The sequence below is a fragment of the Talpa occidentalis genome, unplaced genomic scaffold, assembly GCF_014898055.3.
Source record: "Talpa occidentalis isolate TD23 unplaced genomic scaffold, MPIMG_talOcc4v2.1 talOcc4.12, whole genome shotgun sequence".
Lineage (NCBI taxonomy): Eukaryota > Metazoa > Chordata > Mammalia > Eulipotyphla > Talpidae > Talpa > Talpa occidentalis.
In genome coordinates, this window is record NW_023601212.1 from 39,006,213 (window position 1) to 39,024,839 (window position 18,627).

Here is an 18,627-nt window from a genome sequence, read left to right on the forward strand (position 1 = left end):
TTTAACTTTAAAAAAAAATTGGGAAGTAGTTGCATCTTTTTGCATTTCCACTGGTGAGTGTGTATGGTACGTTGTTGAATTTTAATTTGCTTTTCCTCATGACATCATTCTTTTTATCCACTGCATGGCATTCTCTCTTGGGACAACACCATTGTGTTGTATGCATCCTCTGTTGGTGAACACCTCTGTTCTCCCCCATTTTTTACAGTAACTGTCAGAGCTACAGGTAACACCCTTTGGCATGTGCTTGGCATGTACACATACCTTCGATGGCTTATTTAGGATTAATGGTAGAGAAGACTCATACCGGGTGAACACGATTTGGATTTAATCTTTCTGCCAGAGAACACTCTGGCCCACAGTGTTTGCTTATACGGCTTGATGTTACCAAACTCTAACATTCTTGCCATTTTGATGAATGAAGAAATGCATCTTTTTGTCTGTTCACTGACAAACAACGTTTATTATCTATGTGATGAAGGAAAGAATGAATGGATGAATGGGCCCATGAATGACTTCTCCTTGCCCCCCCAACACACGGTGAAGTGTGCTGGGGAGAGCAGAGACGGGAAACAAAGGTTGGAGCCCCACCCTCCCCTCCCCGGCCCTGCCCTCGACCCCGCCCCCCGCTCGGGTGCCTTCTTTGGAGGTTGCGCGCCGGGACTGGCCAGACGGGCTGGCGGGGCGGGGCGGGGCGGGGCCGGGCCCGGGGCGGGGCGCTGCAGCCGGCGGAGCTTCCCGCCCGCGCGGGCTGGGGTCGCGCTGGCTCGGACTCTCCTCCCTGCCCGCCGCTACCATGGAGGACCCGCGGAAGGACGGAGCCTACGGTAGGAGCAACCTCTGCCCGGGGGTCGCCTCTACTGAGTTGATGGATTTTGGGGGAGGGGACAGACATCTGAGCTCTTACATACCCGCGCTGCAGCTGAAGCTCTCCAGCCCGCCTTTCCCCTCTGTGCAGAGAGTCTGCAACCCCCTTGCTCCCGTCGGGTCGCTTCGTGTTCCCTCCCGGGAGCCCTCGCCCCCCTACCGGCTGATGGGCCGGGACGCACGGCGCATGCTCTACTCAGAGAGGTCCCGTTATCTGGGCGGCTCAGATGCCAGGCGGGGGAGGGGAGACAGCAACCAGGGCTCGAAAGGGGCAGAGCCCGGACCTCACCAGATCCCCCTCCAGTTTCCTTTGTCTACTTCTTCCTCCTGGCCATATTCCCCTAGAAGTAGCCGTCTGGGGCTTTCGCTCAGATGGGGAAACTGAGGCAACACTGGGCAGACCGATTTCTGGGGTGGAAGCCCATCAGGTCTCTTTCGCAGCCTGGAAAGGGCAGAAACCAGGGCGCCTATGGTGAGGGGCCAGGAGCAAAAACGGAAACAATTGAGAAACTTTCCTCGCCCTTTGCGAGGGACTGAGCTGCACACTTCGGTTTCTCCGGGCTGGCACTGGGACCCACTCCGGAGAACCTCTGAGCATGGGCTTCGCCTCTGCACCCCCCAGGGAAGGAGCCAAAATAAGGCCTCCTCCCCACTCTCCTCACAGGCCCCCAAGGTGCATCCCTTCCCCGGGTTCCCACGGGAGGGGATAGGGGCCTCAGTGTCTCCTTCCTCTTATTCATTTTGGGTCCCCAAGACTGATCTCGCCACACACCCAGGTGGCACTGCCCTGCCCCCTGCGGCCCCCCCTTGTGTGATGGGGACTTCCTGGAAACTGTGAGACTCAAAAGCCTCTGGGAGGGGTCCGGAAACCACTTAAAAATAATCATGAGAAACATGTAGACTAGAGCTGTGCCCCTCCACCAGGGACTGTGTCCTCAGGAGACTGCAGAGAGACAGATGGGGAGGGCTGGGACCCTCCCTACCCAATCCTGCCAAGAGGGAGGCTGGGGAGCTTGCCACTGCCCAGCCACTCCCCTCCCTGCTTGAAGCTGCCAGCTCCCACCTCCTGAGGGGCCCCTTTGCTCTTGGTTATGGCTAAAACCCCAGATCCTGTGGCTGCTCAGTGCTGTGCTGTGTCCCTTGGGTGTGGCTGGTTGTCTCTGATCTGGGAATCTTGTTCTGGGGAGCACCTGAGGGGCCTTTGGTCTCCTTGAGGTCTGACTGGAGGTTGGAGTGGAGGATGATATGATTCACACAGTCTTGAACTTGGCTGAAGGGAGATAGTCATGGATGACCTCAACTAACCCTCCCAGGCTTGCCACACTCATATCTGGTTTGGGGAGACCTCTGTGCCTAACACTCTGTGATGTGTTCCCAATGCACACTCTGTCAGGTGCTGACTGAGCATGTTACAGGCAGGGTCTTTACACTAAGAATCTTGCAGTGACCAAAACAGAAAAATCCTTGAGATGGGGATTGAACAAAGGAATACATTTGTAAACTCAGATTGTTGTAAGCATTAAGCAAAGAATAGAACACTGTATGCATGGGAGAATTATCAGGGATGATTTTAGGTGACTAAAGGCTAGAGGCTGAGCTGACAGCTGTGGGAAGATTTGGGATAAATGTGTTCAAGGCAGAGGGAACAGCAAATTAACCACAGGAATTATTGTGGTTGTTGCATTATTTCTCTGTGAGGCCTAGCAGAGCCCGAGGTGATTTCAACTAGGTCTTGCTTACAGCCAAGCCCTCAGCTGTTTGTGAGAGGCCACATGGGGTTGACTCTTTGACATGGGAGAGGGGCGTCTCACTTAGCTTGTAAATAGTCTAGTCTCATCAGAACCAAGAACCTGGGGCTGCCCTGTGAAGTCCCTGCCAGATAATGAGGAACTTTCCTTTGGAGCAGTGTGCAGGAGTGGTTCATGTAGTCTTTCCTTGTACCCCAGTGGCTTCTGTGAATTTCAGGGGTGACATCAGGCAGATACAAATTCAAATCCAGGCTCTGACCTGTGGGACCCTGGGTGAGAATGTTTCATTGTCTGTAGGGCTGGGCACACCACACTGGCTGGTGGGAATATTTGTTCTGTGCCTGTGCCTTAGCTCTGCATGCTCTGGAACTCCCGCTCCAGGGATCCTGGGGACTTGGGTTTTCCATGAGCTGATGAAGCCCTCTCTGTCAAGATGTAGACTGAGACTGGGTAGGGCAGGAAGCTCCCTTCTTGGCAGACAGCATGTTTAGAGGAGCCCTTTCCGGCTCTCAGGGGAATTGGGAAATGACTCCTGGCTGAACGGATTATTACCAACCCTCCCATCCACCCTCAGCATAAGCAACAGGGGAAAATCATTCTAGAACTTAAAACAATAGACTCTGAAGTGGGGAATCTGGGCGGAGAAAACTATGTTGATTGTTTAAAAACCAGTTTCCATGACCCTGTTTGTTACAGTCCAACTCAGCTGACCCTGGGGTTCTGGCATCTGGTGTTTTTAAAATATTGCTGGGAGTATGTATTTGTTAATTTCAAAGTTTTTTTTTAAAGATTGATTTATTTATGCATACAGGAACTGGGGTGCTGTGGCCTCCCTGGTGGCGCAAGGGTTAAGACGCAGCCTGTGAAGCTGTCTGCAGCCTCTGCAGCACAAGTTCGATACCTTTGATTCCTGGCCAGCCAGGGAGCAACCCTCCTGGCGCAGCACACCTCTCCTGACTCGCCTGCTGCTCCCCTTAGCAGTGTACTTCAGTTGATCTGCCTGTTCTGTGCCCTGCTCTATCTCTGGTGAATCCTCTTACCCCTACACACACACCCACCTCTGGCCTGCACCCCAGCTTTTGTATGCATAATAAATAAATCTTAAAAAAAAGAACTGGGGTACAGACCAGAGGTGGGGGGTAGGGTGAGAGGATTCACCAGAGACAGAGTGGGGCACAGAACAGGTGGATTGACTGAAATACACTGCTGATGGGAATAGCGGGCGAGTCAGGAGAGGTCTGCTGTGCCATGTGGGTAGCAACCTGGCCAGCCAGGGATTGAATTTGTGCTGCAGTAGCTGCAGCTGTGGTCAGCTTCATAGGCTGCGTCTTAACCCGTTGCGCCACCAGGGAGGCCCTCAGTTATTTTTTTTGAGATCATACATTCACATGCTTCAAAATACAAAAGATGTGAAGATTTTGTGACTTTATCATGAACAGTCTCTCTCTTCCTCCCCTAATACCAAGTTCCCTTCTTGGTGTTCATCAGCAGTATGACATCTTGTGTTTCCTTCCAGACAGAGTGCAGGCCTTAGACATTCACATGCAATTATATACATGTTCTTAAGTCAGTGGCTGTTTTTTTCTCTTTCACAGCAATGTCAGCAAATCCCTCTAGTGCCTCATGAGGCAGGACTCACGTCTCTTTTGTTTGATGATATGTCCACAGTGTGTGGCACATAATAGGAGCTCAACAAATATTTGTTGAATAAGAGGTGTTTGTCTTGTATGTTGCTTTTTTTGGGGGGGTTAATATGGCTTTGAGATGACCTGTCACATCAGTGCCTGGAAAGCTTCCTCAATCTTTTTGTTGTTGACAATTGCGTCAAATAGTGTATTTGTGGGTAGACCACCTTATCTTGAATCAAGCACAGGGAATATTTAAAAGTTCATTGGGGGCCCTCCCGTGGTGGCACAGTAGTTGAGCACTGGGCTGTGAAGCTGCCCGCAGCCTCTGCAGGGCCGGTTTGCTCCCGGCCGCAGGCGAGGGTCCCACATGGTGCAACAGACCTCTCCTACCGCGCCCGCTGCTCCCCTCAGCAGTGTATTTCATCAGTCTGTCTGTTCTGTTCCCTGCTCTGGCTCTGATGAATTCTCTCACCCTCCCGCGCTTCTGACTGTACCCAATGCTTGTATAAATAAATACATAAATCTTTTTTTTTTAAAAAGTTCATTGAGGCCTCCCTGGTGGTGCAAGAGTAACATTAAGATGCAGCACTATGAAGCTATCTGCAGCCATGCAGCATGAGTTCAATCCCCGGCTAGGGAGGTGACCCACATGGCGCAGCAGACCTCTCCTGACTCAACTGCTGCTCCCCTCAGCAGTGTACTTCGGTCAATGCCTGTTCTGTTCTCCACTCTGTCTCTGGTGAATCCTCCCGCACTCCACACCTCTGGCCTGTCCCTCAGCTCTTGTTTGCATAAATAAATAAATCTTTAAATAAATAAATAAATAAATAAATAAATGTTTATTGAAACAGGGCCTCTCTGATGGTTGTCTCAGTACTACGAAGCTATCTGTAGCCACTGCAGCACGAGTTCCATCCCTAGCCAGGGAGCTAACCCACATGGCATATCAGACCTCTCCTGTCTCATCCGCTACTCCCTTCAGCAATGTATTTCAGTAGATCTGTCTGTTTTGGTCCCCACTCTGTCTCTGGTGAATCCTCTTATCCTCCCACATCTCTAGCCTATACCCCAGTTCTTCTATGCAAAAATAAATAAATAAAATCTTTAAGAAAAAAAAGAGAAAATAAAATAAATTAAGAGGGGCTGATATGGGAAACACCACACTTTTTAAAATATTTAATATCTTGTCCTTAGTAGGGAAAAGATTGCAGATCTGTTACAGAACCTTCCCATCACCCCAGAAAGTTCTCTTATGCTCCTTCCTAGTCAGTTCCCAAAAGGAGGGCTTAAAAAATTTTTTTATTGATGTAACATCAGTTTATAACATTTTATAAGTCCCAGGTACACAGCACTATAAATCAGCATCTGTATATACTACATTATGGTCATCACCAAGGAGAGTTTTTTTTTATATAAAGAGTTATTTGTTTATACAAGAACTGGGGTATAGGCCAGAGGCACGGGAGGGTGACAGAATTCACCAGAGAGAGTGAGGAGTAGAACAGGCAGATCTGAGCAGCGGGCCAGACAGGTGAGGTCTACTGCACCATGTGGGTATCTCCCTGGCCGGCTGGGAATCGAACCCACACTGCAGAGACTGTGGACAGCTTCACAGTGCTGTGCCCAACCCGCTGTGCCACTGGGGAGGTCCAAGGAAAGTTATTTTAAACTCATATAACAAAATTAATATATTCTTTCCATTGGAACAGGGTGGCGGCTGAAAATGAAAAATAAGCCCTGAACCGCACAGAAAATTGTTACCTTCCATGTGAAAGAAACCCTTCACATACTCTTGACCAGCTGTCCTCACCCTGAGGTGACACAGCCAAGAAGTCTCCTTGCTCAGCATAGTCCATTAATGTCCATGTGTGTGGGTGTGTATGGGTGTCATCTGCTGGTTTAATGAAAAATGGTACTGTTCTCACTGTGGAATACTATGTTGCCTTGTAAAAACATGATGTAGCTAAGTAGGCTGCTGGGAAATGATGGCCAATTATGAGTTCGTGAACTAGAAAAGTGAGAACTGTTACAAAACTGGGGGATGAATGGCTGCAAACTGCTTATGGCATGTACTGTGGACAGATTCTGGAAGAGGGGAAGGGAAACCCGTGAGAGGAACTGCCTCACAGAGAGGAAGTAAGGACTCTGGGCCAACGATAAGAGGGAGAGTGATTTCTATTAATCGAAAGGGTTGTTCTGGTTAAATTTTTTTATCTTGGTAAGCATACAGGTGACTTAATATCAACAAATCCATTCATAACTTCCTTCAGCAAACACTGTGCAGTTACCCAATAGTGTTCTAGTCCCTGGAGATACAACAGGCGCCACACTTGTGGGGTTAGCTTCTAGGAAAGGAAACAGACAAGAAATTAACTTGAGTGAGGAAAATTCTCAGGGTGTCAGAGAAGGGCCCAGGGGAAAAAATAGAGCAGCAAAAAGGGGTGGGAGTGATCTATAAGGCCTGGAGGTGGGAGTTTAAGTTTTTAAGTAGGGGGATTAGGAAGGGCCATCCTGTGGTGACCAGAGGAATGAAGGGGGAGCCTAGTAGTGTTTCAGGCAAAGGACATAGCCTGTGCAAAGATCCTGGGGTGGGAACATTTGGGAGCTTGAGAAGCAGTGAGGAAACCTGTGTGACTTGAGTGGAGGGTTCAAGGGGTAGGAGTGGAGGTGAGGAATGGGAGGGGTGAGTATACAGAGCCTGTGGGCCATGGGGAAGACTTGAGCTTTTCTTCTGAGAAAAATGGAGGACACTGAGAGCTCTGAGCAGAGGAGGGGACTTACCTGATGCAGGAGTCCATGGGTACCCTCTGGCCTCTATGGGTGCAATGTTAGAGCCAGGAGACCAAGACACGGGTGATGGCTATAATGGAGGGGGCATGAACCAGCTGGCACCATAGTGCTAAGTCTTTGAGCACATGTCTACCAAAAAAACTAAGGGGGGTGCTCCCTGGTGGCCTAGGGGTCAAAGTCTCAGTGCTACCACCCTTGAAGGCCCACCTTGACAACGGCCTGAGTTCGATCCCCAGCCAGGGATCTAATACACATGGCACAGCAGACCTCTCCTGCTTCCGCCTCTGCTCCTCTTACCAGTGTATTTCAGTAGATCTGCCTGTTCTGCTCCCCACTCTGTCTCTGGTGAATCCTCTTACACACATACCCCCGCCCCCCACACCTCTGGCCTGCACTCCAGTTCTTCTACACAAAAATAAATAAATCTCAAAAAAAAAAAAAAAAAAGCTAACCACAAGTTTCTGCCTCTCAGCCAGGTTCTGGAACCTACTGTGGGCTCTGTTCCAGTCCCAGTTCTTCTCTTCTCAGCTCTGTTTTACTATATGCCTTTTGTATCCTGAAAATTTCCTATATATACTTTCCATGTACTTGTGCCTCAATTTATCTCTCCATAAAATGGGGCTAACAGTACCAGCTCCTTATCCGGGCTGCCAGGAGGGTAGGGTGAACTGATGTGGGTAGAGCATTTAGTCCAAAGCTTGATGCATTATAAATATCCAGTTAGTGGGAGTTGTTCACACCACACAGAGCTCAAGAGAAAGGTAAGAAAGGTGTCAGGAGCAGAGTTCAAATCCCAGCTGCTATTGGTTGTGGGATTTTGGGCAAGTCATGAAGCATTTCTGTGCCTCAGTTTCTTGATTGTGCCATTTGCCCTCAGAGGCTCATTATGAGATTCAATGAATTCCTAGAAGTAAATGCCTTGTTTGGTGCCCTGCACAATGTAGGCACTTATCTTTTGCTCTTAGCATTGTGACTGCATGTATCACTTCTAGGTGAATGCTGTCCCCAAGCCCTTCATCAAGGGGACTCGTCTGTGTGGTGGGATGACCATTTCCCAGGCACAGACTTCTGGGAAGAGGAGGGTGAGCTGGCCTGACTGCGTGGGCGAGGCCTTGGGTACTTGGCTGGTGTTTGGAATCCGCCGGGTCTGGGTGGCACTTGGTGTCCCAGCACCAGCATCGTGACTGGGCAGCATGTATCAGTTCCCTTATCTTCTACACACACTGTGCTGGGGGCGGGGGCCGGCCATCGTGCCCAATAAGTCTGGGACCCCAGGGTCACCTCTATCTTCCATACCAGGCTGGTTGAATAGCCAACTTTCCCACACCCGCCCCCACCATTGTGAATCTTCTGTTCTGCCTCTCCTGGTATCCACCGGTGAAAAGGCCTGGGTGCAGTCAGGCAGTCTTGTTTTGATTCACAGGGCCACCCCTCACCAGCTAAGTGGTCTCAGCAAGCAGCCTCAATTTGTCCCCTCTCTGAAAAAGGGGCACATTACAAGGATGGTTGAAGCTTTGTACCCTAGACCTGTGCTGCGTGCTTTTTGAGCATTGAGTCCTGATAACACCTAGGAAATAAATGCAAGTATTAGTTCCATTCTCCAGACAGGAACACAGCAGCTTAGCGAGGGAAAGCACTGTGGGTTTCCCCTCCCTGTGTGATACCGCTAGCACCAGGAGAGCACATTGCACCTTTCTGGCTCAGACTTAGGCACAGCACATGTTGGTTCATGGCCTAGAGACCTGGGGTGGGGGTAGGCCATGCAGACATCTTACGTCTAGAGTGAGAGAGTAAATATTTTCAGCTTTGGGGATCACATAGGATCTCTATTGCTGCTATACAACTCTGCCTCTGTAGCCTGAAAGTAGCCATAAGCTACATGAAAACTGTCAAGCATGGTTGTGTGCCAAGAAAACTTTGATTTATGGCCCCTGCTGTTTGAATTTCACATAATTTATACATGACAAAAGTCTTCTTTTGATTTTTTTTGTCATTTAAAAATGTAAAGACTGGGCCTCCCCGGTGGAGCAGCGGTTGAGCGCTGGTTTGCGAAGCTGCCCGCAGCCTCTGCAGCGCCGGTTCAATCCCCGGCTGCTCCCCGGACACTGGAGGAGGGTCCCACATGGTGCGCAGACCTCTCCTGCCACCCACTGCTCCCCTCAGCAGTGTACTTCGGTCCTTCTGCCTGCTCTGCTCCCCGCTCTGGCTCTGGTGAATTCTCTCACCCTCCCATGCTTCTGACTGTACCCAGTGCCATGCCTGTATAAATAAATAAATAAATCTTTTAAAAAAAAAATAAATAAATAAAAATGTAAAGACTGTTCTCAGCTCAGGGTCATATGAAAACAGGTGATGGGCGGATCTGCACAACTGCTGACAGTTTGCTGACCCTGGTCTAAGAAGTTAAGGCATTGGGGTTGGCAGAGTAATACCCCCTGCTCTACCAAGATGCCCATATCCTAATTCCTCGAGCCTATAAACATGTTGGGCAAAAGGCAATTTACAGATGGGATTAAATTAAGGATTTTTATTTATTTTTTAAAAGATTAATTTATGCATACAAGAACTGGGGTACAGGCCAGAGGTAGGGGGGTTGAGAGGATTCACCAGAGACAGAGTGGGGAACAGAACAGGCAGATCAACTGAAATACACTGCTGAGGAGAGCAGCGGGGGAGCCAGGAGAGGTCTGCTGTGCCCTGTGGATAGCTCCCTGGCCAGGGATCAAACTCGTGCTGCAGTGGCTGCAGATAGCTTTATAGGCTGTGTCTTAACCCCTTGCGCCACCAGGGAGGCCAAATTAAGTTTTTTTTTTTTTTAAGATTTATTTTTTTTAATTTATTTATACATGCACTGGGTACAGTCAGAAGCGCGGGAGGGTGAGAGAATTCACCAGAGCCAGAGCGGGGAACAGAACAGGCAGCCTGACGAAGAAATGCACTGCTGAGGAGAGCAATGGGCAGCAGGAGAGGTCTGTGCGCCATGTGGGACCCTCGCCTGGCGGCCTGGGATTGAACCAACAATGCAGAGGCTGCAGGCAGCTTTGCAACTCAGCGCTCAACTGCTGCGCCACCAGGGAGGCCCCCAAATTAAGTATTTTTAAATGGTGATATTATTCTGGATTATCTGTGTGGAACCAAGAACAGGGGCCCTTATAAGGGAAAGGGAGGGGGAGTCAGAGAAGGACACAGTAGAGGCAGATGTGGACTTGCTGGGACTGCTGCTTTTGAGGACAGAGGAAGAGGGCATGAGCCTAAGAATGTGAGCAGCTTCAAGAAGCTAGAATAGATTCTCCCCAGTCTGCAGAAGGAATGCAGCTCTGCCAATAACTTGATTTTACCCTAATGAGATGCACTTTGGACATTTGACCTCTAGAACAAGGAAATAATAAATCTGTGCTGTTTCACCTACTTGGTGGTTATTTGCCATCTGCTTGGTCGTAATTTGTTATAACAACCACAGGAAACTCATACAGGCACCAGCTCAGGAGGTGGATGGTGCTGCACTGCTATTCACCATCTTTCTGGCCATAGCACACTATTTCTTTCTGGGCCTCCTTCCTCCCTCCCTCCCCTCCCTTCCTCCCCTCCCTCCCTCCTTCCCCCCCTCCCTCCTCCTCCCTCCCTCCCTCCCTCCTTCCCCCTCCTCTCCTCCCTCCCCTCCCCTCCTTCCCCCTCCCTCCTCCCTCCCCTCCCCTCCCCTCCTTCCCCCTCCTCCTCCCTCCCTCCCTCCCTCCTTCCCCCTCCTCCTCCCTCCCTCCCTCCTTCCCTTCCCTCCTCTCCCCTCCCCTCCCCTCCTTCCCCCCCTCCTCCCTCCCCTCCCCTCCTTCCCCCTCCCTCCTCCCTCCCCTCCCCTCCCCTCTTTCCCCCCTCCTCCCTCCTCTCCCCTCCCTCCTTCCCCTCCCTCCCTCTCTCCCCTCCCCTCCCCTCCCTCCCTCCCTCCCCTCCCTCCCTCCCTCTCCCTCCCTCCCCTTCCCTCCCCCTCCCTCCCCTTCCTCCCCCTCCCTCCCTCCCCTCCCTCCCCTCCTCCCTCCCTCCCTCCCTCTCTCTCCCTCTCTCCCTCTCTCCCTCCCTCCCTCCCTCCTTCTCTCTATTTCTCTCTCTCTCTCTTTTCTTTCTTTCAAGATTTATTTTTATTTATGCATACAATAACTGGGGTGTAGACCAGAGATACAGGGGTTGAGAGGATTCACCAGAGATGGAGGAGTGGGGAGCAGAACAGGTGGATCCACTGAAATACACTCCTGAGGGGAGCAGCAGGTGAGACAGGAAAGGTCTGCTGCACCATACATGTGTGGATTAGCTCCCTGGCTGGGGCATGATAGCACTGAGACTTAACCCCTATGCCACCAGGGAGGCCCTTTATGGGCCTATTTCTACATGTGTCAAATGTGGCAATGATAAACTAAACCTTACAAAATTGCTGTAAGGATGAAGTGAGGTATGCCTTGTAATGACTTAGAAGAGTGCCTAGTCTGTAGCAAATAGGGACATTGGCGTATTCACACCTTTTTTTTTTTCTCTTAACCTTGCTGCACTACTGCAAAGATTCAGCAAGTTCTCATCCTGCAGGGTTTGGACCAGGTTCAATTATCAGAAACCATTAGTATTTACCTTCCCCTCTTTTTTTTTTTTAAAGATTTATTTATTTGTTTGTTTATTTATTTATTTATTTATACAAGCACTGAGTATAGTTAGAACCGCGGGAGGGTGAGAGGATTCACCAGAGCCAGAGCGGGGAGCAGAACAGGCAGATTGAGGAAGTACACTGCTGAGGGGAGCAGTGGGCGTGGCAGGAGAGGTCTGCACGCCATGTGGGACCCTCACCAGCCGCCAGGGATTGAGCCAGCACTGCAGAGGCTGAGGGCAGCTTTGCAGCCCAGCACTCAACCGCTGCGCCACCCACCGGGGAGGCCCCCCCTCTTTAATGTTAATGTTAATTAACCCATCAGAAGACAGTACCAGTGTTCCCTCTTGTGTTTCCTAAGAGCCCAAAAGATGAGATCCTGAGCCTGTAACAGGGTGGTCCCCAGGAAAGGGGGAAGTTCCAGGTTCCCTGCCCCACCCAAGGGAGGGTGGAGCTGAGCAGGAAGAGGAGAAGCTGCAGGAAGAGACTGAGGAAGGAAGCAGGATGGAGCCAGGAGACCTGGAGGAGGCGCATGGAGCCTAGAGACACGTGAAGAAACTGCGCTTGTCTTTTGGTCGTAGACTGGGTGACACAGATGTGGGTGAGACCCATGGGGAGGTGACAATGGCAGTTTTTATCTTGATGTTGATTTTGCTCTTTTCCTTCTGGGCTTGTCTGGTTATTTCTGACCCTTTGCTGTGGGTCCCCACTGGAAGATGCTTTAGACTTGTGGCAGGCTTTGGGACTTTGCTCTGGGCCAATCCCATTTGGATGGACTTTTACCCACGAGGGGATGGGTAACTTTGGGTGCTTCATTTAGAAACTAGACTCTTTGCCTTACCTGTATTGTTTCCTAGTTTTATTAAAGTTCCTTCCCATTAAAGTCTCCTATGTTTTGTGTTGATGCGGCGGATGGCAGAACCCATTTAGAATAGGCAGGTTTGCGGGGCTTGGGCTACCCCTCTCCCTGTCCTATAACAAGCCAAGCTTATGCCAGGTGCCCCTCTCTGCAGCTTCAGTTCCATCTTCTAGAGAAATGAAGTTCATTGAGCAAAAGCATGGCCCAGTTGTCTCATTAAAGGCCATCAGTTTCCTTGAGCACTGTCTGTCTTCTCCCCAACTTGACCTAGTCCTGCTCTTTCTCAGATATCCTCAGTGGCTCCCACTTACCCATGAAACCTGAAATAGAGACTGACCACTTGTGCTAGGTGACTGGGCAAGCTGCTTCCCTCCCTTAACTATTTTCCTCCACTGTAAATGTTGGTTGTTGAAGAGAAGAAATATCCTATACCCCTCTTGGTTCTTCTAGGCAGATTGAATAATCAAATTAACATCAGACAGATTAACAGAAGAAAAACATAAGGGAAAGAGACAGCAAAAACAGTAACTCACTGAAATGATTCAAGTCACTTCCTTAAATAACATCTTCAACTATAGACAAAGGATGTGAGGGAAAGAGGAGAGAAGAAGGCCAGTCTGGAGAGGTTGTCACAGGGAAGAAGGGGTACGTTAGGCTTATTTAAGTTGCTGCTTTCTCATGGCCTACACTTAGCTACCTTAGAGATTTGAACTGCCCTGGTCTTCCCCATACAAAAGTATAGCCTGCACCTTACAAAAGGTGAGATGCCCTTACAAAAGTATAGCCTGCACCCGGCTTTTAGAGTCCTTCATGTGTTTGAAAAACTTACCTGCCTAAAGTAATCCTTATGCCAAAAGACATATTTGGGATTTATAAATTTTGCTTCTAGCAGGGTTGATGGTAACACCCCCATCCTGGTGAAAAGCACCAATCCAGGGCCTAAAAGGTGCTCCTTGATCAGCACCAGCCCTTCTAATACAGCTGCCCCTAGCCTGGCTGCCATTCAGTTGATGCCAGAAACTTCTGGTGCTCCTTTCTCTCTCTTCACCCACCTAACCCATCAGTTGGCAAAAACACGCTCCTATGTCTTTCCTCCATATTTGTCATCGTTTTGAGTTTTTATATATTTGCATGACTAATCCACATGGAATTTTTTTCTTTTTTTGCTATCTGTTGGGGGGAGGGGTGGAGTTAACTTTATTTTCTTCCAAATGCAGAGTCAGGGCTACTAACTGGTTTATCCTTTCCTGCCAAATGGAAATTCCACACTATCATGGATGAAATTCTTGTCCATATGAAAGTTAAAAATTGAAATTTTAAATATACACACATAGGGCCTCCCTGGTGGCACAGCAGGTTGAGCACAGCACTATGAAGCTGTCCGCAGCCTCTGCAGCAAGGGTTTGATTCCCGGCTGGCCAGGGAGATTCCCACATGGCATGGCAGACCTCTCCTGTCGCACCCACTACTCCCTTCAGCAGTATATTTCGGTCGTCTACCTGTTCTGCTCCTGCTCTGTTTCTGGTGAATCCTCTCACCCTCCCTCGCCTCTGGCCTGTACTCCAGCTCTTGTATAAAAATAAATAAATCTTAAAAAAAAAAATCTACACATAGAAAATTCTAAACTACATTTTTATTTTCAGTCTTAGTTATATACACATGATTGACATACTGTGGCTATTTATTCAACAAATATTTCCTGAGTGCCGACAGTAAACAATATGTAAATGTTACTGATAAGAAACAAAATAGGGCCTCCCTGGTGGTTCAAGGGGTTAAGACGCAGCACTGTGAAGCTATCCGAAGCTATCCACAGCCACTGCAGCACGAGTTCGATCCCTGGCCAGGGAGCTCACCCACATGGTGCAGCAGACATCTCCTGTCTCGCCTGCTGCTCAGATCTGCTTGTTCTACTCCCCACTCTCTTTGGTGAATCCTCTCGCCCCCTGCATCTGTGGCCTGTTCTCCAGTTCTTGTAGGCTTGATTAAATAAATAAATCTTAAAAAAAAATGTTATAGAGGGAAAAGGGGCACCATTGTAGATACGGTAGTCAGAGAAAACCTTTCTGAAGAGCTGACTGAGCAATGTCTAAGAGAGGTGGAGCCAAGAAGAGACCTTGGGGAGGAGCTTTCTAGGCAGAGGGACTAGACCTTGCAAAGGGCCTGAGGCTTATACCGGTAAGGTGGTGAGGCTGTAACAGAGCAAGCAAAGGGAAAAGTGGGAGGAGGCAAGGGCAGGAAGGGGGCAGAGAGGCGTGTTCAGGGCCTTGTGTGCCTTGATAATGTAGGCAAAGTTTAGTGGGGGATTTCCTCCTCAAGTCCTTTGGGTCCTTTGGCTGGCCCAATAATAAATTGATGGTAGAGAGATTACCAAGAAAAAAGCAAATGAAATTTTGTGTACATGGGAATCCATACAATATGGCACCTAATGAATAACCAAAACAACTGGTTTTAATAATAACTTCTAGACAAAGAAGCAACAATCTCAAGAAGAGGCAGTACAAAGAAATTCTTGCAAGTTCTACTTTGGACAACGAATGTAATGAGCTAAAGTAGGACTTGTTTATACAGCTTCCCCTCCCTGTCTCTGAAGATAAACATCTCTGTGTCTCCCTTGCAGGGAGGGCACATTTGATTTAGAGGTTTATTTCCTGCATTCAGGGGGAACTGAGGAGGAAGGCCAGAGAAAACTCCTGCTCTTGGGAGAAAGGGAGGTTTAGCGCATCGTTCATCCACCGACTATTTCTTTAATTTAAAATAATCGGTATGTTAGGGCCTCCCCGGTGGCGCAGCGGTTGAGCGCTGGGTTGCGAAGCTGCCCGCGGCCTCTGCCGCGCCGGTTCGATCCTCGGCTGCTCCCCGGCCACCGGAGGAGGGTCCCGCATGGCGAGCAGACCTCTCCTGCCGCCCGCTGCTCCCCTCAGCAGTGTACTTTGGTCCTTCTGCCTGCTCTGCTCCCCGCTCTGGCTCTGGTGAATTCTCTCACCCTCCCGCGCTTCTGACTGTACCCAGTGCATGTATAAACAAATAAACAAACAAATAAAAAAAAAAAAAATAATCGGTATGTTACTTGGGCACAGAAGGGGCAGCCTGATCTGGGACCTGACAGTGAAGGCTTTCCAACTTACATACCAAAGTTGGACATTTGCTCTGAATGAGGTGGGAGCCGTGGAGGATTCTGGGCAGAGAAGGGCTATGGTATGACTCTGGCACTCCTCTGACTGCTGTGGAGGGAACAGATAGTTGAAGGTGAGGGTTGACACTGGGAGACCAGGCAGAGATGGCATTATGACAAAGGTGAGAGTGATAATTGGTTTGATTCTGGATAGATTCTGAAGGTAGAACTAATGGGAAGGAGAGTGGCTTTCTGACCTCATCACTTCCGTGGATGGAGATGCCATTTCCGAGATGGGGCAAGTTGAGGGGATGGTCAGTGGTGACCAGGGGATGGCTCTGATGTGATCTGGCTACGTGTGTGGTGCCCATGAGATTTTCACATGATGTGCGGGCAGGCAGTAGTCACACAGGGATATGCAGCTTGAGTGGGGGTGGGGGCCATCAAGGTGGAGCTGGTGATTGAAGTCCTGAACCTGAACTACTGTCCCCAAGGGACCTTGTGTAGCTGGGAAGAGAAGAAAGGAAGCAGCCTGTGCCTGGCCTGAACCATCTATCTGCCCACTGTCCTGAATGGGTGTGGTGGGGGCCAGCAGCCTTTGGCTTGGCAGCCACCTCTTAAAATGAAAGATATTTTGGGGAGTCCTGGTGATCCAAAGTGATGGTTTGGAGCCCAGGGCCTCACCTGTTAGCTGACATCTGTGGGCCAGGGGTCAGGCGGGAGCTGAGTAGCTAGAGTCCACTGTGGGGGAAAGGTGGAGGCATTCCTCAAGGGAGAATGTATGTTAGTGACAGGGCCCCGCCTGGGTGCCTGACTGAGGTAGCAGCTACAATTATTGAGCACCAACTGTGAATGACCACACTGTATAACCCCATTCTTGCTAACTGTATCCCATACTGACAGTATAGTTGACTGTACTGTAAAGGGTATGGCTGGCCCCAAGGACTTTTAGGAGGTTAGGTGAGAACAGGCACATAATACAGGGAATATAGTCTGCATGGGGGTGGTTGGTAGGTGTGGGGATTTATAATACCACTCTTGACTGTATGCCCCAGACTGGCAATACCCCCATACCTAAGGTATACGCCCACATTAGTTGGATCCCCTCCACTGATGATATAGTACATTCATGCTGATTGTAAACACCCATGCCACATACATACCTCCTAGTTTCCAGTACCTGCTCTTTCACCAGTTTTAGTTTTATGCTTAGCTCCCATTTTATAATTGAGAAAACTGAGGTTCAGGAAGGCAAGGTGCTGGCCCTGTGTCCTTTGACTGGGATGGAGCAGAAGAATATTTGAATCCAGGGCCATCCAGCAAGTGGATGGTTTAGATCCATAAGAACAGACCGACAAAACTGGGTCTCTCTTATTTGCCACCATACCCAGAACCCAGGCAGGGCCTGCTCCAAGTGAGCACTCAATAAATATTTGTTCACTAGAACAATAGCTTCAAAATTAATGATTATGAGTGTGGAGGGAAAGCCAGCTCAGGTATGTTGCCTTGGGCACCACAACAGGATCAGACAGCGGCCTCCCTGGAGGCCTCCCAAACAGAGCTATGGCTGGAGGCTGCTGCTTCCAATTTGCCAGTTTTCAAGAAAGACCAAAGATGGGGATTTTTTTTTTTTTTTAAAGATTTATTTATTTATTATTTATACAAGCACTGGTTACAGTCAGAAGCGCGGGAGGGTGAGAGAATTCACCAGAGCCAGAGCGGGGAGCAGAGCAGGCAGAAGGACCGAAGTACACTGCTGAGGGGAGCAGCGGGCGGCAGGAGAGGTCTGCGCGCCATGTGGGACCCTCCTCTGGTGGCCGGGGAGCAGCCGGGGATTGAACCGGTGCTGCAGAGGCTACGGGCAGCTTCGCAACCCAGTGCTCAACCGCTGCGCCACCGGGGAGGCCCCAAAGATGGGGATTTTATTAGGAACTCTTCCAGTGCTTAACTGTTGGTATTTAATTTTTTTTAATGCCGGCCAAAATAAAACACATTCACTAGTTTGAGAGTTTTCGGCCTAAATACTCTAAAAGTAGTTGTTTGGATTCAGCGATCTGCTGTTTTTGCTCATTGGGCAGGAAATGTACCTCCCCGTGCCTCAGTTTCCACACTTGGAGAATGGGGCAAGATCAGGCCCTCTTCCAGGGATGGAAGGTGATCTAGGCTTGTCAGCGGGCGGGTCAGGTGGCGGGCCCGGCCCACTGAGGGAAGCCACAGAGTGGCCTTGGTGGGGGCTGGGTGGGAGTGGGGGGCAGGGCAGGCTAAATCGGGCCAGCGAGTGAGTGGCAGGAGCAGCTGCCGGCCCGCCCGGCCCTTTCCTCCCTCCCTCCATCCCTCAGTCCCGACAGTCCCGAGCTGCGCACCGCAGGGGCCGGTCAGACCGGTTTGGGCCGCCCCGCCCGCCTGGAAGCTGGGAGGAGCGGCCGCCCGGCTGTCGGTCCCTCGCTCGGGACGCGCACCCGCTCGTTCAAACCCGTGGGCCGCGGAGGTGGGGGAAGCAGGCGGGTGGCTTTCGGTGCTGGACGCCGGCTGGGATGGGGGGCGAGCAGCAGCACTACTACGGGAAACACGGTAGGCAGCCTTCTCCTCCCGCCCCCGGGCCTGGCCGCTTGGAGGGGACGGCGGGAGGACCGAGGAGAGGGGTAGGCAAAGTGGGGGGATCCGAATAGCAGATCTCTCTGTAGCTCCCACTTTATCACCTGCCAGCTCCCGGCCCCCAGCCTCCCCCTGAGGTCCCTCCAGCCCCTTCACCCGGAGAGCCTGTGCTTATACCCCCTCCCCGGTACCCCTGAGAGATGTTTTTGGCTCAGATCCTCCTGGGACCTTACAGTCTCTGCCTGGTTCCCTGGCGGCCAACACTGCAGTCCCCTCCCCACTGGGTAACCCAGGTGGTACTTGGGGCTCTTTATTATTTTTGACTCCAATCCTGACCTGTTCCGACTGGGGGCTTGGGTGTGGTCACCTAGAGTTGGACTGAAGCTTAAAATCCACCAAGT

At 50.3% G+C, this 18,627-nt stretch overlaps 1 protein-coding gene and 1 long non-coding RNA gene across 6 annotated transcripts in view; one reads left to right on the forward strand and one right to left on the reverse strand.

Moving 5' to 3' along the window:
* The first annotated feature begins 721 nt into the window (after window positions 1–721).
* SLC44A2 (solute carrier family 44 member 2) overlaps window positions 722–18,627 on the forward strand; it is a 29,920-nt gene continuing 12,014 nt past the window's right edge. The window contains exon 1 of one of the 5 annotated variants that reach the window (XM_037505780.2): window positions 722–827. In XM_037505780.2, coding sequence (XP_037361677.1) covers window positions 797–827 — 31 coding nt within the window. In that variant the 5' untranslated portion in view covers window positions 722–796. Of the gene's footprint in view, window positions 828–15,872; window positions 15,930–18,119; window positions 18,203–18,627 lie in introns of those variants that run through there. The other 4 variants (XM_037505777.1, XM_037505778.2, XM_037505776.2 and 1 more) reach the window with 4 other exon arrangements.
* On the reverse strand, window positions 6,412–15,823 carry LOC119240952 (uncharacterized). Its single transcript, XR_005124235.1, has 3 exons — window positions 15,649–15,823; window positions 7,025–7,103; window positions 6,412–6,588 (listed from the first exon to the last, which is right to left on the reverse strand). It is a non-coding gene; the product is annotated as an uncharacterized LOC119240952 (long non-coding RNA).